This window comes from Balaenoptera ricei, chromosome X (assembly GCF_028023285.1).
Source record: "Balaenoptera ricei isolate mBalRic1 chromosome X, mBalRic1.hap2, whole genome shotgun sequence".
Lineage (NCBI taxonomy): Eukaryota > Metazoa > Chordata > Mammalia > Artiodactyla > Balaenopteridae > Balaenoptera > Balaenoptera ricei.
In genome coordinates this window covers 123,092,453-123,112,927 of record NC_082660.1, presented here as the reverse complement: position 1 = coordinate 123,112,927, position 20,475 = coordinate 123,092,453, and the positions used below count along the sequence as shown (strand labels likewise).

General features: G+C 49.1%; 1 protein-coding gene across 4 annotated transcripts in view; it reads left to right on the top strand.

Annotated features, from left to right (window-relative positions):
- The window catches only part of FGF13 (fibroblast growth factor 13), a 523,122-nt gene that overhangs the window by 15,323 nt on the left and 487,324 nt on the right, over positions 1–20,475 (top strand). Inside the window, exons 2-3 of one of the 4 annotated variants that reach the window (XM_059911317.1) lie at positions 5,855–5,990; positions 7,144–7,355. In XM_059911317.1, coding sequence (XP_059767300.1) covers positions 7,307–7,355 — 49 coding nt within the window. In that variant the 5' untranslated portion in view covers positions 5,855–5,990; positions 7,144–7,306. Of the gene's footprint in view, positions 1–5,854; positions 5,991–6,425; positions 6,472–7,143; positions 7,356–20,475 lie in introns of those variants that run through there. The other 3 variants (XM_059911318.1, XM_059911316.1, XM_059911321.1) reach the window with 3 other exon arrangements.

The following is a 20,475-nucleotide window of genomic DNA, read 5'->3' as shown; positions in this document are numbered from 1 at the left end:
TAGTTCCCTGACCAGGGATTGAACCTGCGCCCCCTGCATTGGCAGTGTGGAGTCTTAACCACTGGGCCGCCAGGGAAGTCCCTGCTTGGCTTTATTTTTAAATAAAGAGAAATTTTAGAGCCACTAATTATTTTCTAACATTTACAAAATATGCAGTGTCGCAGAGTAGAAAGAGCAGGGTCTTTGGAAACAGAAGATCCTACCTGAGTCTCGTTCCTGGGTGTGTCCGTTTACTGCAATCTTGGGGAAGTTGTTTCACCTCTCTGAGCTTCTTTTCTCCCCTGGAAAATGGACCTAATAATAGTCACTAATTCAGAGGGTTGCTGTGAGTATAAAATGGCATAATCTGGATAACGATTTAGTGCGGAGCAGGAAAGCCAGTAGATTAAATAAATGGTGTTACAATGATGAGACTATTTCCTGCGCCTTTGATGTGCCAGGCGCTGTGTAAACCGTGGAGTGGGCATGGGGGCAGTTAGTCTTAGGAGAGTTTAACCCAGTCCTTGTCACCTTGGAGTTTACAGTCTCATTGAGGATTCAAGACAAGGGCAAATGGGAGGGTGCGAACAATTCACCGCTATAGCCAGGAATTTTGTAAGAAATACTATTTTTCTGCCTGACGTGTTTTCTGTTAGCATTGCAGTGTAACCACTAGAGCAGGATCTGAAAATCTTCTGGAGGCCTACCTTGGCCAAAGTCTTTTGGGTGTTATTTACTGGGAGAGACGATGGCTAGGTCCTCTGTTTCAGATGTAGAGAACATCAGGAGCGTGCCGTGAGGAAAAAGGCCACCTTTGATGACCGCTTCCTCTTGACACGGGAGATTCTGAAGGCTGTGGACTGATAGGGACTCTGGGTGGGGAGCAGATGCTGCCTAGTGATGTTCCTTGTTTGGGAGAATCCTCGAACAAGTTCTCGCTCCTTGTTTCCTCCTTCACTAGAGAAGAAAGTGACAGAACATTTAAAGATGTTCATTCTCGACAGGCGTGCCAACATTGCATCACAATGGTCTAAATGTTCAAGTTCAAGGGAGGCAGAAAAATCACGTATATGTTTGGTGTAGATTGGAAAGATCTTAGCGTTAAGCTGTTTTCAGGTAAATCGTGGGCATCTCTCTGTCTTACAACTTTTCCCTACTCTCAGTTCTACTCACAGTTCTGTGGGTCAGGAATTTGGACAGGGCGCAGCCAAGTTGGCTCTTTTCTACTCCATGAATTCTGGAGCCTCACAGCTGAATGGATGGGCGCTGGCTGGATGGCTTGACTGTGGTCATGTTCTGGACCCTCGTTCCTGCCTGGGCTTCCTCGCAACATGGGTGTCAAGGTGTCTGCCTTCTTATGTGGTGGTTGGCTTCCGCCAGAAAGAAAGTGGAGCTGCCAAGTCTCCTAGAGTTTGGCCGGGAACTGGCACAGCATCACTTCGGCCACATTCTTTTGGTAACGACAAGTCACAAGGCCAGCCTGGATTTAAGAGGACATTACCTCTAGAGGGTGGAGTGGCATATGCATACAGGATTAGGAGAAATTGTTGGTCACTATTCCAGTTACGATTTCTGCACAACTTATTACCCTAAAATGTAGCACCTAAAAGCATCCATTTAATTTTGCTCATAATATTATGGGTCAGGAGTTTGAGAAGGGTGCCACTGAGTAGTTCTCCACTGAGGGGTCTTTCACAAGGTTGAGGTCAGATGTCACCTGGAGCTGCAGTCATTTGATGGTTTGACTGGGCCAGATGTCCAAGATGGGTCTGTTGCTTGACTGGCAATCAATGCTGGCTGTCGTCTGGGAGCTCAGCTAGCGCTGTCCGCTGAAGAGCCTAGATGTCACGTCTCCACCATGGTGGTCTGAGGGTAAGCGGACATCACGCCGGCTGGCTTTCCGCAGAGCAAACGTCCTAAGAGGGCCAGGCAGAAGCTGCACGGCCTTTTCTAACCTAGCCTAAAACGAATAGAGCATCACTTCCACCACTGAAGCGGTTACAAGCCACCCAGAATCAAGGGGAGGAGTCAGTGCCCACCTCGCAATGGCCATGCCACAGTCACCATCTTTGGAGATTATTTTACCCAACTCTTTTTTATTTATTTATTTATTTATTTATTTATTTATTTATGGCTGTGTTGGATCTTCGTTTCTGTGCGAGGGCTTCCTCTAGTTGCGGCAAGTGGGGGCCACTCTTCATGGCGGTGCGCGGGCCTCTCACTATCGCGGCCTCTCTTGTTGCGGAGCACAGGCTCCAGATGCGCAGGCTCAGTAGCTGTGGCTCACGGGCCTAGTTGCTCTGCGGCATGTGGGATCCTCCCAGACCAGGGCTCGAACCCGTGTCCTCTGCATTGGCAGGCAGATTCTCAACCACTGCGCCACCAGGGAAGCCCCCAACTCTTTTTAAAAAAAAATTTTTATTGGAGTATAGTTGATTTACAGTGTCATGTTAGTTTCAGGTGTACAATAAAGTGAATCAGTTATACACATACATATTTCCACTCTTTTTTTTTTTAGATTCTTTTCCCATATAGGCCATTACAGAGTATTGAGTAGAGTTCCCTGTGCTATACAGTAGGGTCTTATTATATTTTACCCAACTTTTCTGTCACAGAAATCCACCAACTCACCTATGATCCTGCTAGAAGGCAGTCTTAAGTCATGATGTAGATAAACACTGTAGGGTTTGCATCAGAAATGAGTCCTTTCAGAGCTCTAGCATTTGGATCTCGAAATTCAAAGTGCTGAGATGTGAGCTTAAAAATTAAAGGGACTTCCAACTCCCAGATCTTGGCCCCTTGGGCCTTTCTTTATCTCAAGTATCCTGGCTGGAAGTGTAGCTTTTGCCAGGCTGCCTCCTTCTGAACCAGCTTTCTGCTGTGAAGTGCTTTCACAAATGAAAAACACATTTGGTCCAGTGAGAAGCAGTCTTGTCACTGAAACGTCTAATTTGGTGGTTTCTGATGACAATGGCTCTACACTCAGCCAGTGCAAACCTGCCAGGAAAAAGCCCTAAGTGTATCTGTCCTCCACGGCCCCACTCACCCTACCCTTACCCTCCCACGCAGACAATGGAACCGAGTGGCATCTTGCCCAGAAGCATTGCTCAGAGCTGCTGGAGGATGAGCAAACCTGGAATCCAGAGGCTGGTGTCTTGAGACACTTGGGGACTGGCATGAAACAGACACCAGGGAGGTGATAGGGCCAAGAGGATGAGACTCTCAGTAGCTTCCCCACTTTCCTACCAAAGACTCAAGCTCAGCTCCTCCCTCCAGAAAAAAACCAGGCCCTCTTTAGGGGCGTGGCCTTGCAGCCTTTTGTTTTAGAATATTGCTTTAATTCCAGGACTGAGTTACCTGACCATACAGGGTAATCCCTGTGCCCCATGTTGTATCAGATGTATGGAGTTCTCTCTCATAGGAGGGACAGAGACAGGACAGAAGGGACCATTTTACCATAGTGACAAGGCAGGGAGAAGTGAAGGGATCAGATAGCACCAATTGCTAGAGTGAAAGTGAAGGAGCTTCCACCCCAGTGGGACGGGGCAGAAGGATCTGGGAGGGGCAGAGAAGTGCTACAGACTAAGCCTGGGCTTCATTAAGATGCTTCCAGACTGAGTCCATTTGGTGGTGGGGAAAAGACCACCCTCTGAATACCCTCACTCAGATGTCAGACCTTCCTGTGGCTGGTCATCCCAAATTACCAAGGAGCTCAGGGGCTGAACGCTGGACCGTGCCTTTTTCTGAGCCAGTACCAACGACATTTTGTTCATATTCTCACAGGGCTTGGAAAAAGGGAAGGCCTCCGTGCCTTTCATGAAAGAGGCTGCCCGTGACCTCCCTAGCAGGGTCTTCAGAAGCTTTGTTTAGAGGAGATTGCTTGTCCTGGTCCTTGAATATTCATGATCCTTGGTATCTGGCATGAATGCCTTTATGATGTCATAGATTTGCCCCCATATGAACACACATCACTATATTGTTCTTGCATGAAATGTCTAGTTTCTTTATCTTCTGATTATTTCTTTGGCAGAGTGGTTTATGGTGAAGAAACACAATTTATCTTTTTGCGTTCATGGACAGGCAGAGTCCACTAATACTCCCAAGCAGACATCTCTTCAACTCACCTCAATCATATTAACTAACCTAGGTTTAGTCATATGTTAACTATTATTGTCCTTCAAGGAACAGGGTTGATATCTGGCTTCCAGCTGGAAGTTACCTGTGCCGGAGGTGCCAGAGGTGATAGGGCTTGCGGGATGGGGGAGTCTTCTCTGTGCAGAAAACTTCCCTGGAAATCTTAGTGTGTCAGGAAAGCTGAGATACTCAGGATGGACACCATGCTTAATAACCCCCAAGACAGAGACTGACCCTTCTCCCGAAAGAGGGTCTTGTTGCTTACTGGAGTTATGTAGACAAAGCAAATGTTATGTGTACAGAAGAGAGGAGTGTGTGTGTGTGTGTGTGTGTGTGTGTGTGTGTGTGTGTGTTTGTGCTGAGTTAAGGGAGTTTAAAAAGACTGAGGGGTTCAAGATTGGCAGATAGGTTCGGTGAAAATGTGCTTCCCCCCTCTTTTTAACAGGCTGATAGGAGTGTTGAGAGACCATGTGGTCTAATAGAAGAGCACGGAAAAGACAGACCCACCTGGTTTCCTATCCTGGCTCTCCTAGTTTTTTATCCAGGCTCCACCACTACGAGCTGTGTGACCTCTGGGCAAGTTACTTAACCTCTCTGAGCCTCAGTTTCCTCATTTGTAAAATGGAAATAACACTTCCTAGGACTGCTGTGAAGATGAAATAAGATAATGATGTAAAGCATTTAGCACACTGTTTGGCACAGGGTAGGTGCTAAATCCATAGTAACTGAGTATTATTGGGTGTAAACTGAGGACTCTTTCCCCTTTTCCCCTTCATCTTTCCTCTAAACCCACCCAAGTTTCCACCCCTTTTGAATTCCGGTCATTTGAAGAGAAATTCTTTCTTTCCCAGAGTACTGATACTAATGATCTAAACTTGGGTTGGATAATCACATTGTGTCATCAACCTCCAGATTATTAGATATTATTTACAAGAAAAATAGGCCTGGAGTTCCTCGCAGACCAAGGACAGAGGCTGCAAATTGAATTTAGAGGGTTGCCGACCTTTAGACCCGGGCTGGAGGCAGGGGCAGCCCACCCTCCTGGTCTTGAAAGCCACAGCAGGCTCTTGTAATTGAGTCACCGCCTGGGATTCAGTAGGACTAATCCATCTACATAATTTCTTCGCCTGGTTTAATGCCATTAACGAAACCGAATTAAGGAGCGGGTGGAGTTGGGTGGGACAAGGGGAAACGGATTTTCTTCATGGGAGTCGCTGCCGCGTCTCCACCGCCAGGCTGGAGCCTATGGTCTGATTAATGGGCCGCTCTGAGGACCAAGTCCTGACAGCGGCGACCCCAGTCCCTCAGCAGAGCGCCGGGCTTCCGGGTATCCGCGCGCCGAGAAAGGGCCATCGCGGAAAGGGTTTTCCCAGGATGTCCCAGGGCTACCCTGTCCCCCCTTCCCTTTCCCAGGCTCTCTCTTCTTCCCCATCCGCCCCTCTCTTGTACAATTTCTGAGCAGTTTTCCTTTTAGTTCAAATCTTCAGGGACGTTCCCTGTTTTGTCACTAGCGTGCCCCAGGCGACATGTCGATCCCTTAATCCCTCTCCAGCGCTCGCCCCCAGTCCCACCTCACTCCGTTTGTCTGGGGTTGGCCATCCCGGGTGGTGGGCACTCTGCGCCTAGTTTGCCAGCCAGAGCGACCAGCCCTAGGAGGAGGGGCCTGCGTGCGGGGGTGGGGGTGGGGTGGGAGGTGGCAGCCGCCGCGGTCAGTTTCACTCTCTGCCCTACTGACACCCAGATCCCCGCGCGCCCTTCTCACGGAGAGTCCGGCAGTCTCAACTTGGGCAGCTGGCCAGAGGCGAGGAGTCGCCGACTCCGGGACTGAGATTCCAACGCTCGGTGCAGGCACTTGCCAACAGCGGAGTCCCCAAAGTGTAGGTGGCGACCAGCGCGGGCCCAGGCAGCGCTGCGGGGAAGGCGGGCGCCGGGATCAGAGTGGGTAACGGGAGCGGGGAGGGGGGACGGGGGGCGCCGGGCTTCGATCTCGGCGGCCGACAGTGCGAGTCCGCTCCGGCGGCGTCCGCGGGCCCTGCCTGCCCCGGAGGGGCCGGGGGACGCCAGGCTGACACGCTCGCCCGCACTCCTCTGGGCTCGCCTGGGTTTTGCCACCCGGCGGCTGACGTCGGCGCGCCCCTGCCGAGCTCTCCTTTTACTACAGCCCGCCGGCGGCTTTGTGCCGGCCCCGCCCTCGCCGGCCCCCGCCCCCCGCGTGCCCACACCTTGTCGTTTATATAGAATGCGCCGCCGTGCCGAATCGCGGTTCTCTGGGACTCGAGAGTTCTTTGGAAGGAGAGCGCAAGCGAGGGAGCGGGCGAGCTTCAAGGGGGTGTGGGTGTAGGGAGACGGAGAGAGCAGGTAAGGGCCGTCGCGTCCCGCTCCTCCGCTCGCCAGCAGCTCGGGACCCCCCTTTGGCAAAATTATAGGAACCTGAAAATTGGTTCAGTAGAAAGAAAGAGGCGACCCTCCCCTCTCGATTCTCCGCGGGCGAGGAGCTGCGCGGCTCTGCGGTGTAACAGGCTCACACGTTGCTCATCACATGTTCAAACATTTCCCTTTCGGGGAGGCTCGTTATTTTTAAGTGAATATTTTCGTCTTTGTTTTGATTTTTTTTAACCTTCCTCGGGGTTTTATTTTGATGGAGTTGGCGGCCCGCAGCGGATGGGGAGAGGCGGGGGAAGCGGCCCGCTGGCGCGCGGGCAGCCCACCCAGGCAACTCCCCTCACGGCCCGCGCCGGCCCGGCGAGCGGCCGGTGCGGAGCCCCGGGAGGCCGGCGGCCGAGCCGGGGAGTCCCAGCCGCACCTCTCGGCGGCCCCGGGGGTGGCGAGCGCGGCTCTCCGCGGGCGGGCGGGGGTGGGCAGGAGCGGCGGGCGCGGGGCGCGGAGGGAGCGCCGCGCCGCTTTGTCTCTGCACTTCTGGAGCCAGGCGAGCGGCTCCTCCCGCGGCCGGCCGCTCGGGCTCGCGGCGGCGGCGGCGGCGGCGGCAGCGGCTCCTCCTTCACCCCTCTCCTTTCCTCCCCACTCTCGTAGGCAGCGGCGGCGGCGGCAGCGCTGGGGAAAGCGGCTTCTGCCCGGAGCCACGCCGAGGGGAGCTCGCGGTCGCGACTTGCCGCCCTAAGCACTCTCCCAAGTCCGGCCCGCTCGGCGAGGACTTCCGTCTCCTGGCCGAACCTTGTCAAGCAAGCTGGGATCTATGAGTGGAAAGGTGACCAAACCCAAAGAGGAGAAAGATGCTTCTAAGGGTAAGCCCGCCCGCCGAGTCCGCCTGCTTCCCTTCCCTTGGTTTCCCTCGCCCGCTCGCGTGCGCGCCGCACTCCGGCGGCTCCCGGCCTCCCTCCCGGAGCCTAAGCTGCCCGTGACCTCTGCGACCCCGGCGAGAAAGGCGGGGGCCGGGCCGCTGGGGGGCCTGGGTTTGCACCACTTTCCCTCCTTCCTCGTGGAATTGTCGCCCCGCGAGTGCCTCCAGCCTCTTCGCTCCCCCTCTGGACGCACCGGGGTGGCGCTGCGGGCAGACGAAGCTGCTGCAGCCCCGAGCGCCGGGAACAGCGCTGCCTGCCACCGGCCGGCCCCCTCTCCGTGCGAGTGCCTGTGTGTGCGTGTGCGCGAGTGTGCATATGTGTGCTGCGCGGGTGCAACATGGTGACATACTCAGGAATCGGCCCCACTCTTAGAACCCAAGCTCGAATCCACCTTCCACCACCCTCTCCCCGCCCCCAATGCAAACAAAGAGCCTGGCCGACACGCACAACCCCTCCCCCCACGCTCCTTTCCCCCTCACGCCCCCCCTGCTCCCCAACTCTCTACGTCCCCTCCCCAGAAGGCAGGAGCTTGCAACCTTCCACACGCCGCGTGCAAAAGTGAGCGATCCCGGTGCCCCGGCGCCGCCCGCGCTGCGCGTCGGCAGCGCAGCCTCGCCGAGCCCCGGGAGAACAAAGGCTCTTGTCCCCTTGCTACCAGTGCCCAGCAGGAGCGGGCCCCCGCGGGAGGGGAGAGTCCCCTCCCTCCACTCTGGGGGGGTTTAGCCATCTGGCCCGCGGCGCCCGGCCGCCGGTCCCCCGGAGAGCGCTTCTCGGCCTGGGGCCTCCCACCGGCGGGCTGGGGAGGCGCAGCGGAGCAGGGCTCGGGCCCGGGAGAACTCGGGAGAAGGAAGGGGCGTCCCCTCGACCCCTACCAGTCCTAGCCGTGGCCGTGCTGAGGACCCGGCTTAGCTCCGGAATGTAAGCTGGAGACAGCATCCTTGGAGACCTGGGTGCAGAGAGAGGCACAGAAGAGGGGGTGTGGTAGAGCCGTGGGGAAACGGCAGGTGCCTTAGCTGCAAGTGTCCGGAGTGGCCACAGAGCGGACGCCGGAGTGGGCTGGACCGGCCCGGAGGGCCCCAGGCAGGCTGAACCGCAGCGACCCACGCCGGGTCCACGCTGCTGCAGAAGTGGGGCTGCAGTGGGGGGAGCCCCAGCCTTCGTTCACGGGGCCCCGATTCCTCCTTGAGCCCTGAGGCTCCCTTCCCTCCCACTCCTTTCCCTCTTCCTTTTTCTCATCTCCTCCTTCTCGCCTCTCCCCATCTCTCAGAGCTTTCTTTCCCGGGAGATTCTAGGGCAGCGTCAGCCCTCCCCCGCGGAAAGTTGTCAAAGTCTTCAGCTCAGGGCCTTTATCCTTGTTTCTAAATGGAGCCGGTTCTCTTCCAACTAGGCGAAGCGTCGACGAGAGGCTCCAGAAGTTTGTGGGGCGTTTAGATCTGCTGTACTAAGGGTCAGTGTTGCCATCGGCCTGCCTCAAGGCTAGAGGTCACCCCCTTCGGACCCACTGATACCCGCAGGCTGTTTGAGGCGCACAGATTAATTGAAACGGTCACCCGGAAAGTGGAACTCCTGCTACACTTTTCCAGAGCTTTCCTAATTGTTGTGCGTTTTAAACAGGCATTCGTATGATAAGAGAAAGTGACTTCCGGGTCGTTAGAAGGTCTTGTTTTCCGTTGAGGGCCCAGACAGGTGAATACAATTGAAGATGGTAGCACCAAATTGACCTAGGCAAGTGATTCCCCTTTTGCATCTGGGAGTATTTCAAGTTTGTTTCTGGAACTTTGGTCCCTGATTTCCATCAGGTGGTTACCTAAGGCTTATTTCAGGCTACCTTTGGGAGGACCCTGCAACCAAATTCATTCACAGAAAATGAGATGCTGTTCTAGGAATATAATTTGTAATTGTCCAGCACGGAGTAAGAAGTCTGGAAACATTAGGACAAGTTTCTGTCACTCGATAATGAAAATTTTTACTAGGCATATGTCATAACATTTTCTTATGTTGACTCACCACATTTGAAACCAAATACCTCTCTGTATGAATTGTGTAATTAGCATTTGGAATTATGGTTGTAATTAGAATAAATTAATTTTACAAGGCAACTTTTAAGAAGGGAGTTTACTTTCCCGAGGAGATGGGAATCTTATGGCTGCTAAGAGCCCGAGTCCCATTTCTGCCTTTCTGTTGGCTGTTGAATATAGAGTATTTTCAAAACAGTGAATGCCTAGTAGCCGTTAGTATTTTACCCTTTCAGGTAAATATGTTAAAAGTCTTGTGTGACTAAATTTTAAAGACTACTTTTTATGTTAGAGATGAAAGATACCAAGTCTATTTATATTTTTAACTAATAAAGTTTACTGACCATATTCATGGAGAGGTTGGGTTATTTACAGATTTCCTATGTATAGGTCATTTTTGGATTTTTTTAAGCTGAGTGACTCAGGAGCACACTGTGCAACAGATACAGGATTGAACATTTATTAGGTACTTTGAACATACACACTTAATTTTGAATGATGGTGTGACAAATGATTGAATCAAGTCAAAATTTAGCAACAGTTTGAATGAATTTCATAATCTGTTTTCAGAGCCTACTGCTCGTTGAAATTCGGCCTCCCACCCCATCACCTGGGGTTGATGCTCACAGCCTATCATAACTGCATAGGAGATTATCACAGAATACAGTGTTTCTAGACTTTCTAAAGCATAGGTAGCAGGTAATTAGTTATTTTGTGCTGCTTAATGAAATATGGCTTTCAGAGCATATAAATTGCTCTTTGTCTTTTTAAATGATGTTCTTCAACTCATTGAGGTTAAGACCAGTGATGAACAATGATGTTTTCTATAACCTTTTTCAGTAACATAGCCAGACAAGATAGACTGTCCTCTTTGGGAGGGGGGAGGGGAACCTTGATTGTGTTTGAAAGTATTAAAATGGCCTCTTGAGCAGCAAATCATCTTTTGTGTATTTAGGCTTTGCATAAACTTTTTTTTTTTTAGATTAAGTTCTTTAACATCTACTCTTTTTTAAAAAATTTATTTAATTAATTAATTCATTTTTGGCTGCATTGGGTCTTCGTTGCTGCCTGTGGGCTTTCTCTAGTTGGCGGCGAGCGGGGGCTACTCTTCGTTTCGGTGCGCGGGCTTCTCATTGCGGTGGCTTCTCTTGTTGCGGAGCATGGGCTCTAGGCCTGCGGGCTTCAGTAGTTGTGGTGCATGGGCTTAGTTGCTCCGCGGCATGTGGGATCTTCCTGGACCAGGGCTCGAACCCGTGTCCCCTGCATTGGCAGGCAGATTCTTAACCACTGCGCCACCAGGGAAGTCCCATGCATAAACTTTTAAATTGGCAGATGAATATATAGTTTAGGGCACTCAGCTCCTGAACAGGAGGACCTATTTCCATTTCAGGGAAGAATAACATTTGGTGGTTCAAGCAGATATTCACTTAGCTTTGACTCTCTTCTCTACCTTGTCACATAAGATCTTTTCAGCAGTTCTCTGTTGGAAAAGCACTCAGTTAAGGCTGTGTCTGGTTTACCGCAACCGTGTTCCTGTGGCATTCGGAGACTGTGTAACCTGTTACAGATAAAACCAAATCGTTTGTAGATTGAGTGAAAGTCCTAGCCAATTCTCGATTTCAAAACCGTCATTTGGTTTGGGACTTCCCTGGCGGTCCGGCGGTTAGGACTCTGCGCTTCCACTGCAGGGGGCACGGGTTCGATCCCTGATCCTGGTAGTAAGATCCCACATGCCGCGTGGTGTGGCCAAAAAAAAAAAAAAGAAAAACTGTTATTTGGTTTGTAGTTGGAGTTTGGGTTTGGGTTTGGGTGTGTTTTTTCAGCAACCCCTTCCCTTGTGGTTAGCCTGAGCCATCACATCTGGGCAGGTTTAAAGGCCATGTGGGCTGTGGGTTCTCTCTGAGACGGCCAGCACTAACGTCAGGCTGGGTTTCTGCTGGCTGCTGGGCAGTGGAGGACAGTTCCACGCATAGTCCGAGACGTCAGCCACTTGCACAGCTGTTGCTGTAACAGATTACATTGCACACATGCATTTATGGGTGCAGCTCGTTTTCAGCTCCCTTCCTGGCCTTTTCCAGTTCCCTTCCTGGCCTTTTCCAGTAGCCTCTCTAACCATACCTAAGAAGGACAGGGCATTGTGGTCAGGCAGCCAGCGTATCAAGTCATGAACCCGGAAGGCCATTCCAAAAGTTCATCTTGGTCTTGGTGGATTATTGCAGTCGCCTCCGTCAAGTGTCTTTCTCAGACTTGGGCCAGGTGAAGCACGTGTTTAGAGGTATTTCACCCACAGGAAGTCATGATGTTGGTGACCTCTTATTAAAAACTAGCAGTCAGGGACTTCCCTGGTGGCGCAGTGGTTAAGAATCCACCTGCCAGTGCAGGGGACACGGGTTCGAGCCCTGGTCTGGGAAGATCCCACGTGCCGTGGAGCAACTAAGCCCGTGCGCCACAACTACTGAGCCTGCGCTCTGGAGCCCGCGAGCCACAACTACCGATACCCCGTGTGCCGCAACTACTGAAGCCCACGCGCCTAGAGCCTGTGCTCCGCAACCAGAGAAGCCACCGCAATGAGAAGCCCGCGCACCGCAACAAAGAGTAGCCCCCGCTCGCCGCAACTAGAGAAAGTCCGCGCGCAGCAACGAAGACCCAACGCAGCCAAAATAAATAAATAAATTGGGAAAAAAGAGAGAAAAAAAAACTAGCAATCATAATCTCCCTATTACTCATATAGGAGCTTGTTTTTTCACCTGGTGAATAAGTCACCATGGACCAGTACGGTATTATGGAGTGTCATAAGCCCCAGATTTGCTTCCGTGGCCGAGATGGTGATCACAGCCTCAGTGAGGGGGTGTGGCCAGGGAGATCTCTAATAAGAAGCGTTGGTCTGTTCTTGGGGCTAGGTGCAGAAGATGAGTTCACAGTGTCCCCACATCCTCGTCATTATTATTTCCAGTGGCGTGCAGCTTCTTTACTGACAGGCTGGAGCAGGAGTGGGATGCGGGTTAGGGGTGCTGTATCTTCTTAGTTCTGCTTCCTCTGAGTCTCTTGCCAGTACAGTTCAAATTGTTACAAGGCGTTAGGATGCATCCTCGGGCTGGAGGTGTGAGGGAGGTTGGAGTCCGAAAGGATGTTGCAGGATGAGTGAGTGAGGAGCAGAAAGTGAGCTGTGGGGTTGAGGTCCATGCCTAGTGCGCAGGGACATGTATGGTGGCCCTGAGCACAGGGCCGGAACTGGGAGAGAACTGGAGTCAGGGTCTGGGTGGTAAGCTGGAGGGCTGATTTGTGAGGCAGTCACTAGGGAGAGGAAACTGTTAACATTCCAGGTCTCTTTGCAGCTGTGCTGTTTTATGTTCAAATCAACTCCTCATTCTGGGAATTACAATCAACACAGAACAACCGAAATGTGTTGCAGCTCTTCAAATATATCCAATAAAAGGGCTGTCTAGTGTCTGCTTCATTAATGGCTTGTATTTTTGGAGCTGAGAAATTTGAAAGGAATACAGGATAATTGCCAAGATTAAACAATTCAAAGAGGGAAAAAAAACCTCCCATGAATTAAAGTGTGGTAGGTGGAGGGGATCCTCCATGTCTATTACCGTGCTAAGCTTAACGTGGTCTTTGGAATGCGGAGATTGGGCACATAAATATAGCTTTAGCAATTAGCAGAGAAGACAAATGTCTGCATAAATCATTGTCTGCAGCCACCCATTTACCGTTTCCCTGTCCAGAGGATCCGGAAGACTCGTTAGCAGCAGGATTTCTCAGCACAGGCTGAGGAGTGGACTTCAGGCTCGTTGTCCTGTGTGGCGTGCGTGGTTCATCCGAGTCAGTCCTCACCAACTCGAGATGTAGCTTATCTATTTGTGATATACCAGTTCTACAAACTCACTTGAGTGAGATTTCTGACATTTTAAAACGTGGCATTTTATCACTTTGGTGAAAGCCATATCTTGATGAAACATTTCTTAGGGGTGTGGATTTCGGGGTAAATGGCACTAATTTCCTAAAGAAAGTGAAATAGTAATCATTATGCCCCCCACTCCAGCCTGCAGGTCTAATTTCTCCTTGAATTGGATGGCCATTTGTTTTTCTCTAAAGCCTTGTTTCCAGGGTATTAATCCTGAAAATGGGAGTTTTATATTAGAAAAGAGGTAAGTTCTTGATTCTTGGGGCACAACGGAAATGTGAAGGACTGTGTTATTAGGGATCTGGGTTTGTAATAAACATTAAGCCTAAATTACAATTACTGTACGTTGAGATTGCTGTTAAGCAGTTCTCATGCCTCTGCCCTTGTAAATTACATTTAGCATTGATTTTCAAATGGAAATGGTATTAGTGTCACTGGCTAAGACCCTCCCCACAGGCAGTGGGCAGAGGGTAGTAGGTGTCCTTGCTGAGTCTTTTAAACTGTGGCAGCACCCTTGGCTTATGTTGGTGTAAGGTTTAGGTTGACGTTCCAGCGGGTGCATTGGGGCTGGGCTGAGCTGAGGCGTTTGCTTGGCCTGCCTGCTCTCAGCCTTGTGCAGAGACTTCAGATTTGGTTTGGACAATCACTGTTGCCCAAAGGAATTCTCAGGTATACATGTCTGTCCTTTAGGGACCCTGTCAGTAGGGCCTGGGAAGAAAGAAAAAAATCTTCTGGTGAAAGGTAGGCCTGGTCAGAGGCCGAATTATAAAAGAGTTATTAAAAAAAAAATGGTACGGACCCAATTTCCTTTTGCGTAATTGAAGATTATATACAACATGAACAAATCCTAGGTGTACATCTCCACGAATTTTGACAAATGTTTACACCCACATGATAGAATATTTTCATCACCCCAGAAAGTTTTCTTGTGTCCCTTTCTAATCATTCCCCCTTCAAAGGCAACTACTATTTTGATTTCTGTCATCATATTTTAGTTCTCCCTTTATTGAATTGAATGGAAATGGAATCTTGCAGGATGCACTCTTGGTCCCTGAGACCTAGCCACCTCTCCAGGTCAGCATGCTTCCTTTCCCGGTTGACAGCCCTTCTTCTTGTCTTGGCATCTGGTTTCTTGGAAGACCCCCACCCTGCCCCAACCTAGGGCACTCAACAGGGTCTTGTACTTGGCAGCCCATAAGGAGTATTTGTTGAATGATGTAGGCAAGGTAGGGAATTCCTTTAAGCCGGGGTACGTCTTGTTCATCCTTAATAACAATAATGATCATAGTTATTATTGTTATCATTCTAGTAGCTTCTAAATTATGGAGCACTTACTATTTACTAGGCATGCATGATTTTTATATATATCTCATTTAGTCCTTATGACAGCCAAATGAAATAGTGAATAGTATTTATGGACTTCAGAGATGAGAAAATTGAAGTTGAGGGAGATTATGTAGCTTGTACGAGGTCACACAGCTAGTGGGTCCCAAATTACTGGCACAGCGCCTGGCATTGAACTAAGGATTGCCAGAGGCAGCGCTTTAACTCCAGGGAATTAATGTCAGTGGTTGAGTTTCCGACATCTAGATAGGATGGGGAAGTACTTTTGGTTGGGATCTTAAAAATAATGTAACCCGAGCGGGACCCTACGGGGCCTGCCGGGGACAGACCCCTCCCCCATATCCTCTGCTGTAGTTCCTCTCTGAAGTACTCAGACAATAGTATCTCATGCATATTTCCTGAGTTTTTCAGATGCTAAAAACCACCAGCAATGGAAGAAGTTAACTACTTGATGATCAGGAGCCCCCAGACCTTCTGGCGCCTAAGGATTGATAAAGTTAATTGCCCTGTTACTTCACCATCAAGAGAATTGTGCCTGAGCTGATCACACACCCTGTGACCCCCCCCCCCCCAACCTGGCCTTTAAAAATGCTTTGCTGAAGCCCTTTGTGGAGTTTGGGGTTCTGTGCTCCAAACTCTGACGTCGGCACACGAACTTGCATTCGGTAACAGCAATAGTTTTTTTGAGCACTGACCATATGCCAGGGATTGACATGAAATATCTCTCAAGCTATCCAAGATAGATATACATACTACTATTATTCCCATTTGACAGATAAGAAAACAGTCTCGGGTTGAGACCAGTAGCTGTGGCGCACGGGCTTAGTTGCTCCGCCGCATGTGGGATCTTTCCGGACCAGGGTTCGAACCCGTGTCCCCTGCATTGGCAGGCGGATTCTTAACCACTGCACCACCAGGGAAGCCCAGTTGATTCTTTTCTAATCCAGGTTTGCACAAGGACCAAATTACTTGCCGTTTGCCAACGTGGACATGACTAGGAAGAATTTGCCTATACAGGCATGATTGCTCCACGGCTGTGATCTTTGTGCAGCCGAAGAGATCTCCGAACAGATTTCTTGAGTGACTTATCCATCTCAGGCACTGTGCTGTGCCCCGGCAGAGAGGAGAGAAACCCAGTCCTACCTTAAGCCTTAGGAGTGCCCTTTCCTTCCTCTTTGGCCTTGGACATTCTCACTTGTACTTCCAAAGTGCATCTCCCCTCAGTTGGCCATGAGTCTGACTTTCAAGATGTAAGCATCTGCCAGTTTGAAAATAATGGTATTTCTTCCCCAGAACTGAGTCTGGGAGCTTGTTTCACCTGTGTTCTATCGATTACACTTCCTCTTAATTCACAACTGGGTAAAACTCCCAATTGTTTATTTATTTATTTTTTCCATTACATGGCATATGCTTTCAGTCTGCCTCTCATCAGAATCATCTGTCTCATTTCCCTTCTCTTTCTCTCTCAATCCCACCCTCTCCTCCTTCCCTCCCTCCCTCCTTTTCTCTCCTGTTCTGCCACCTTCCTTTTCTTGTCTACAGATGTCAGTGGTTTTCATTAAGTGAATAGGGTTCCTTAGGGTATGCTGGGCTCATTGGAGGATTCTCATTTCTGGATTTTCTCCCTTGATAGCTATAACTTCAGTAAAAGAAATCCCCCCCATAACATGTAGCTCCATGGAAGAAGCATTTCACTCCTTATTGTGTAACTCATTTTAAATGGAAAAATAAAGTGCGAGCTTTATTTCTTATACTGTTTATGCTGCCTTCAGTTAGATAATATTTCCAAAAAATATATCTTGTTAACAGAGACATACGCCTTGAACGAGCATTATTAATTATAGTTCTCTAAGTTAGGACTCATGCAGTGTTTCTCTGGTGCTGCAGAACCTAGTTTTAACAGCCGTAATGAACAGTGACGGGTCTATCGCGTGGTTATAGGTAAGTTTAATAACAAATGTGAAACCCAGTTCTCAAAAAATCCCTCCAAATTATGTAGGTAGCATGTTTCCTGCTCTTGCACTGGGGGGTCAGTAAACAGATCGAGTTCTTCAAATATTTATCTTGCTGTTAAAAGTAGAAGTAAACAAGCTAAAGAAAGGCAGGCTGAGCGCAGTTCTTGAATATGCCTATAGCTATTTTAAGAATCTTCTTTCAACCACGACTTTGAAAGTATTGTGAATTGACCTGCTTCTTTTGCCTTTGATTCTCCGTGTGTGTGCTCGCCTCTTCCCTTGGGGGGCTTACTGAAAAGACTTCCAAGAGCTCTTGGATTTGCGCGTGGTTTTCGGAGCCTTGGGAGCAATGTGAGCGGTTCTCCTGGAAACGGGGCCGGCGCTCTTCGTGGCTCTCGCTCCGGGCGCTCCTCGTGGCTCTCGCTCGCGGGAGCTTTTGTTTTCCGACTCACTGGGACCCGACAAGCTGGGACCCGGGCGGGAGCGCCGAACGGCCCGGTTAACCGGCGTCCCTCAGTCGCCGCGGATCCGGCTGGCGGGTTGATTACAAACCTGTGTGCTCATGAGCCTCGTGATGCGGCGGCTGCCGAAAAAAGAAACACGGAAAAGTTGTGTCACCGAAGGTGAAACTTGGCGAAGAAGTGCTCGGCGCCGGGCATGACAAAGCTGCTCGCGGCGGCGGCGGCGGGCAGCCGAGGGCTTTGCCCACCGGCCCCGGGCGCCGGCAGCCCGGCTCGCTCGAGTGGGGACGCCGCCGAGGGGGCGGGGCGCCGGGGGCAGCCCACGGCCTGGAGGTCTAGACCGCGGGCGCTTTGCAGCCGGTGGGAGGCAGCGTTAAGATGGTGGCGGCGGGCGGGGCCGGAGGAAGAGTGTCCTGACCCCCACCCGCCTCTAGCGATCAGGGCGTCCTTGCCCTGCCTACGCCTGACCCACCCGCTGGGCCCCTCAAAGGCGGATACTCTTCAAAGCCTGGAAGTCAGGTCTTAGCCAAACAGAAGTGCTTTGCTTTCTCTGTCTTCTGGTCAATGTTAATTCGGTTTCAGCTGTGTAAAAAACCTAGGATGCGTCTTGACCAGAACGCCGCTGACCGTTTTGAGTTCGTCTGCTTTTATATTGCTTATGTTTCGTGGTGTCGATTTTTTTCAGATTACAAAATAATGCATGCAATTCAGAAAATCATAAAAGCATGAAAAAGAAAATATCCCCCAAGGGTTGTACTCCCAGGTTCTTTTTGAGATTTTCCTTCCAGTCTTTTTTCTCTGAATTTTATAATACACACGTATACATCTTTAAGTACATGTGTGGGATTACACAGTAGATACTATCACCTGCTTTTTTTCCCTCAACACCCTGTTAGAATGTTTTTCTATGTCATTAAATAATCTTCCACACTATCATTTTTAGTGCGTTCACTGGGTGTGGATTTGGGGGTGACAAAGGAGAGATGGTAATTTTGAGCCTGAGGTTGTGAAAAGTTTTTCTCTGCTGCCTTGAGATCTTTCTCACTGGGCTCCACAAACATTATTCGTATTTTATAAACGTATATATACGAATCTGTGCATATATCAAGATACATATATGCATCTATAAATTTATACATATAAAATTAAATGCATGTAGACAAATATGCATATGTCTAAATAAATACACACACAAATATGCTTAGAATAAACCCTGAAAGAATATATATCAAAAGGAATCTCTGAGTGGTTGGCTTATAGAAGATGTATAGAGGATGTATATGTATATGTATGTTTATTCGTGTCTTCTATTTTCTCTACAGTGGACGTATATAATGATCATAATGATATAATGAAAATTAACATAAACAATATATTGCTTATGGATTGTCTTCAAACTGACTTTTCTGCTCCAGCTCTTACCATTTCTTGATCTGGAATGCTCTACTACCTATTATTTCTACATTTTGTGATCCTTCATGTCCAAGCTTAACCCACATCCTCCAGGAAGCCTCTCTCCCACCCTCCCTACAGGATCTGTTTACCCCTTGCACTGGGCTTCTCGGTTACCCATCTGGCAACGTCCGTGGACTACTTCGGATAAATCTGATGATGCATTTTTCATCTGCTCATGTTTTATCTCCCCAACTAGATTTTAAACCTCCTCAAGGGCCCTTGTCACAAAAGAGGTACAATACTCAATAAATGTGTTACTTAACCATCACGCTCAGCATCCTTCCTAGGTTTCTTTAAATGCTCTTGTACCTTTTGAAACTCCAGACCATATCAGAAGCCCTTAGAATGACAGCAACAATCCACCTGGATTTAATATTGCTAATTTGATTTGGGGTATAATTTTCACTTCACAGTGGGCCATCTTCCAGGTAAAAGTGGCTGCATGGTTAAAAGCATGGATTTTAGAAACTTGCGTTCACATATAAGTTCCTCTGCTTAGTCGCTGTGTGATCTTGGGCAAATAATCTTTCTAAGCCTCTTCGCAATGGAGATAGTTATATTTATCTCACATGCCTATTTTAAAGATAGAATGAGATAATGTGTGAAAAACAAACATAGAATTTGGTCAATGGTCATATTGATAATATTATTAAAATAGTAGTGATTTTCATATTGATTATTCAAGTTAGAGGGTTCTTGTTAAAGGGCTTGTTGGCCATAGAAATAAATCTAAAGATTCACACATCTGTCTGACAGTCATACTCCAATTTAATGGATTTTAGTTATACAGTCACTGGGGATGGGTTCCAGGACCCCCCACCCCCAGATACCAAAATAAAATCCGTGGATGATCAAGTCCCTTATATAAAATGGTGTAGTATCCGCATATAACTATGCACATCCTCCTGTAGACTTTAGATCATCTCTAGATTACTTCTAATACCTAATGCAAATGTAAATGCCATGTAAATAGTTGTAAATACAATGTAAATGCTTTGTAAATAGTTGATGGCCTGTGGCAAATTCAAGTTTTGCTTTTTGAAACTTTCTGGAATTAAAAAAAACTTTTTAGATCCATGGTTGAATCCACAGATGTGGAATTTGTGGATACAGAGTGCCGACTCTACTAATTCATGTATTAAGTCATTCATCCATTACTTTATCAATAAATATTTGTTGAACCTCCTATGTGACAGCAGTGAGCAGAACACAGAATCATCCCGGCTTTCATGGAGCTGATACTTTACAGGTTTACTTAGAGGAACCGGACTTTCAGTGCGCAAAGCACTCTGTCCCATGTTGGTGACATGTCAAGCAGTGAGTGACCTGGTGCCCATAATAGCCATCTGGGCCCCCGGGCCCTGGCCAGCCCGAACTACCAGGGAGGGAACCTGGGTGAAGTTGGACATGGCTTATTCATGTTTGGTCCAGGGACCAACTAGAGCTGAGGTTCCTGAGCCTGCTTGGGCTCAGCACCACCTTCCACCACATACATCCCCACCATGAGGATTTGACTCAGTAGGTCTGAGTATGGGGCTTATGAACCCATATGGTTTATAAATCTCCTTAAGTGATTCGAACGCACAGCCCGTTACGGGGCTTACTGCTCCTGAGCAGTGTTTCTCTAGCTTGCCGGAAGTTAACAGTCACCTGTAGGGTTTGTTTAAAAAAAAAAAAAAAAAAAAAAAAAAAGCTGCCCCTCCCCCTGACCTGCTGACTCAGAACTTTAGGAAGAGAGTTTGGTACTGTGAATTGTAAATCAGCGTCTTGGTGATTCTTATCATTGAGCAAGTTGGGGAAACATTGTCCTAGAGACATCAAAGGACCCCTGGCTATTACGTGTAAATGTGCATTTTTCTGGTGGTGGCATCCCTAGCTTTCCGCAGATTCTCAGAGGGTTCAGTATCTCCAAAAATAGCCCTGAGC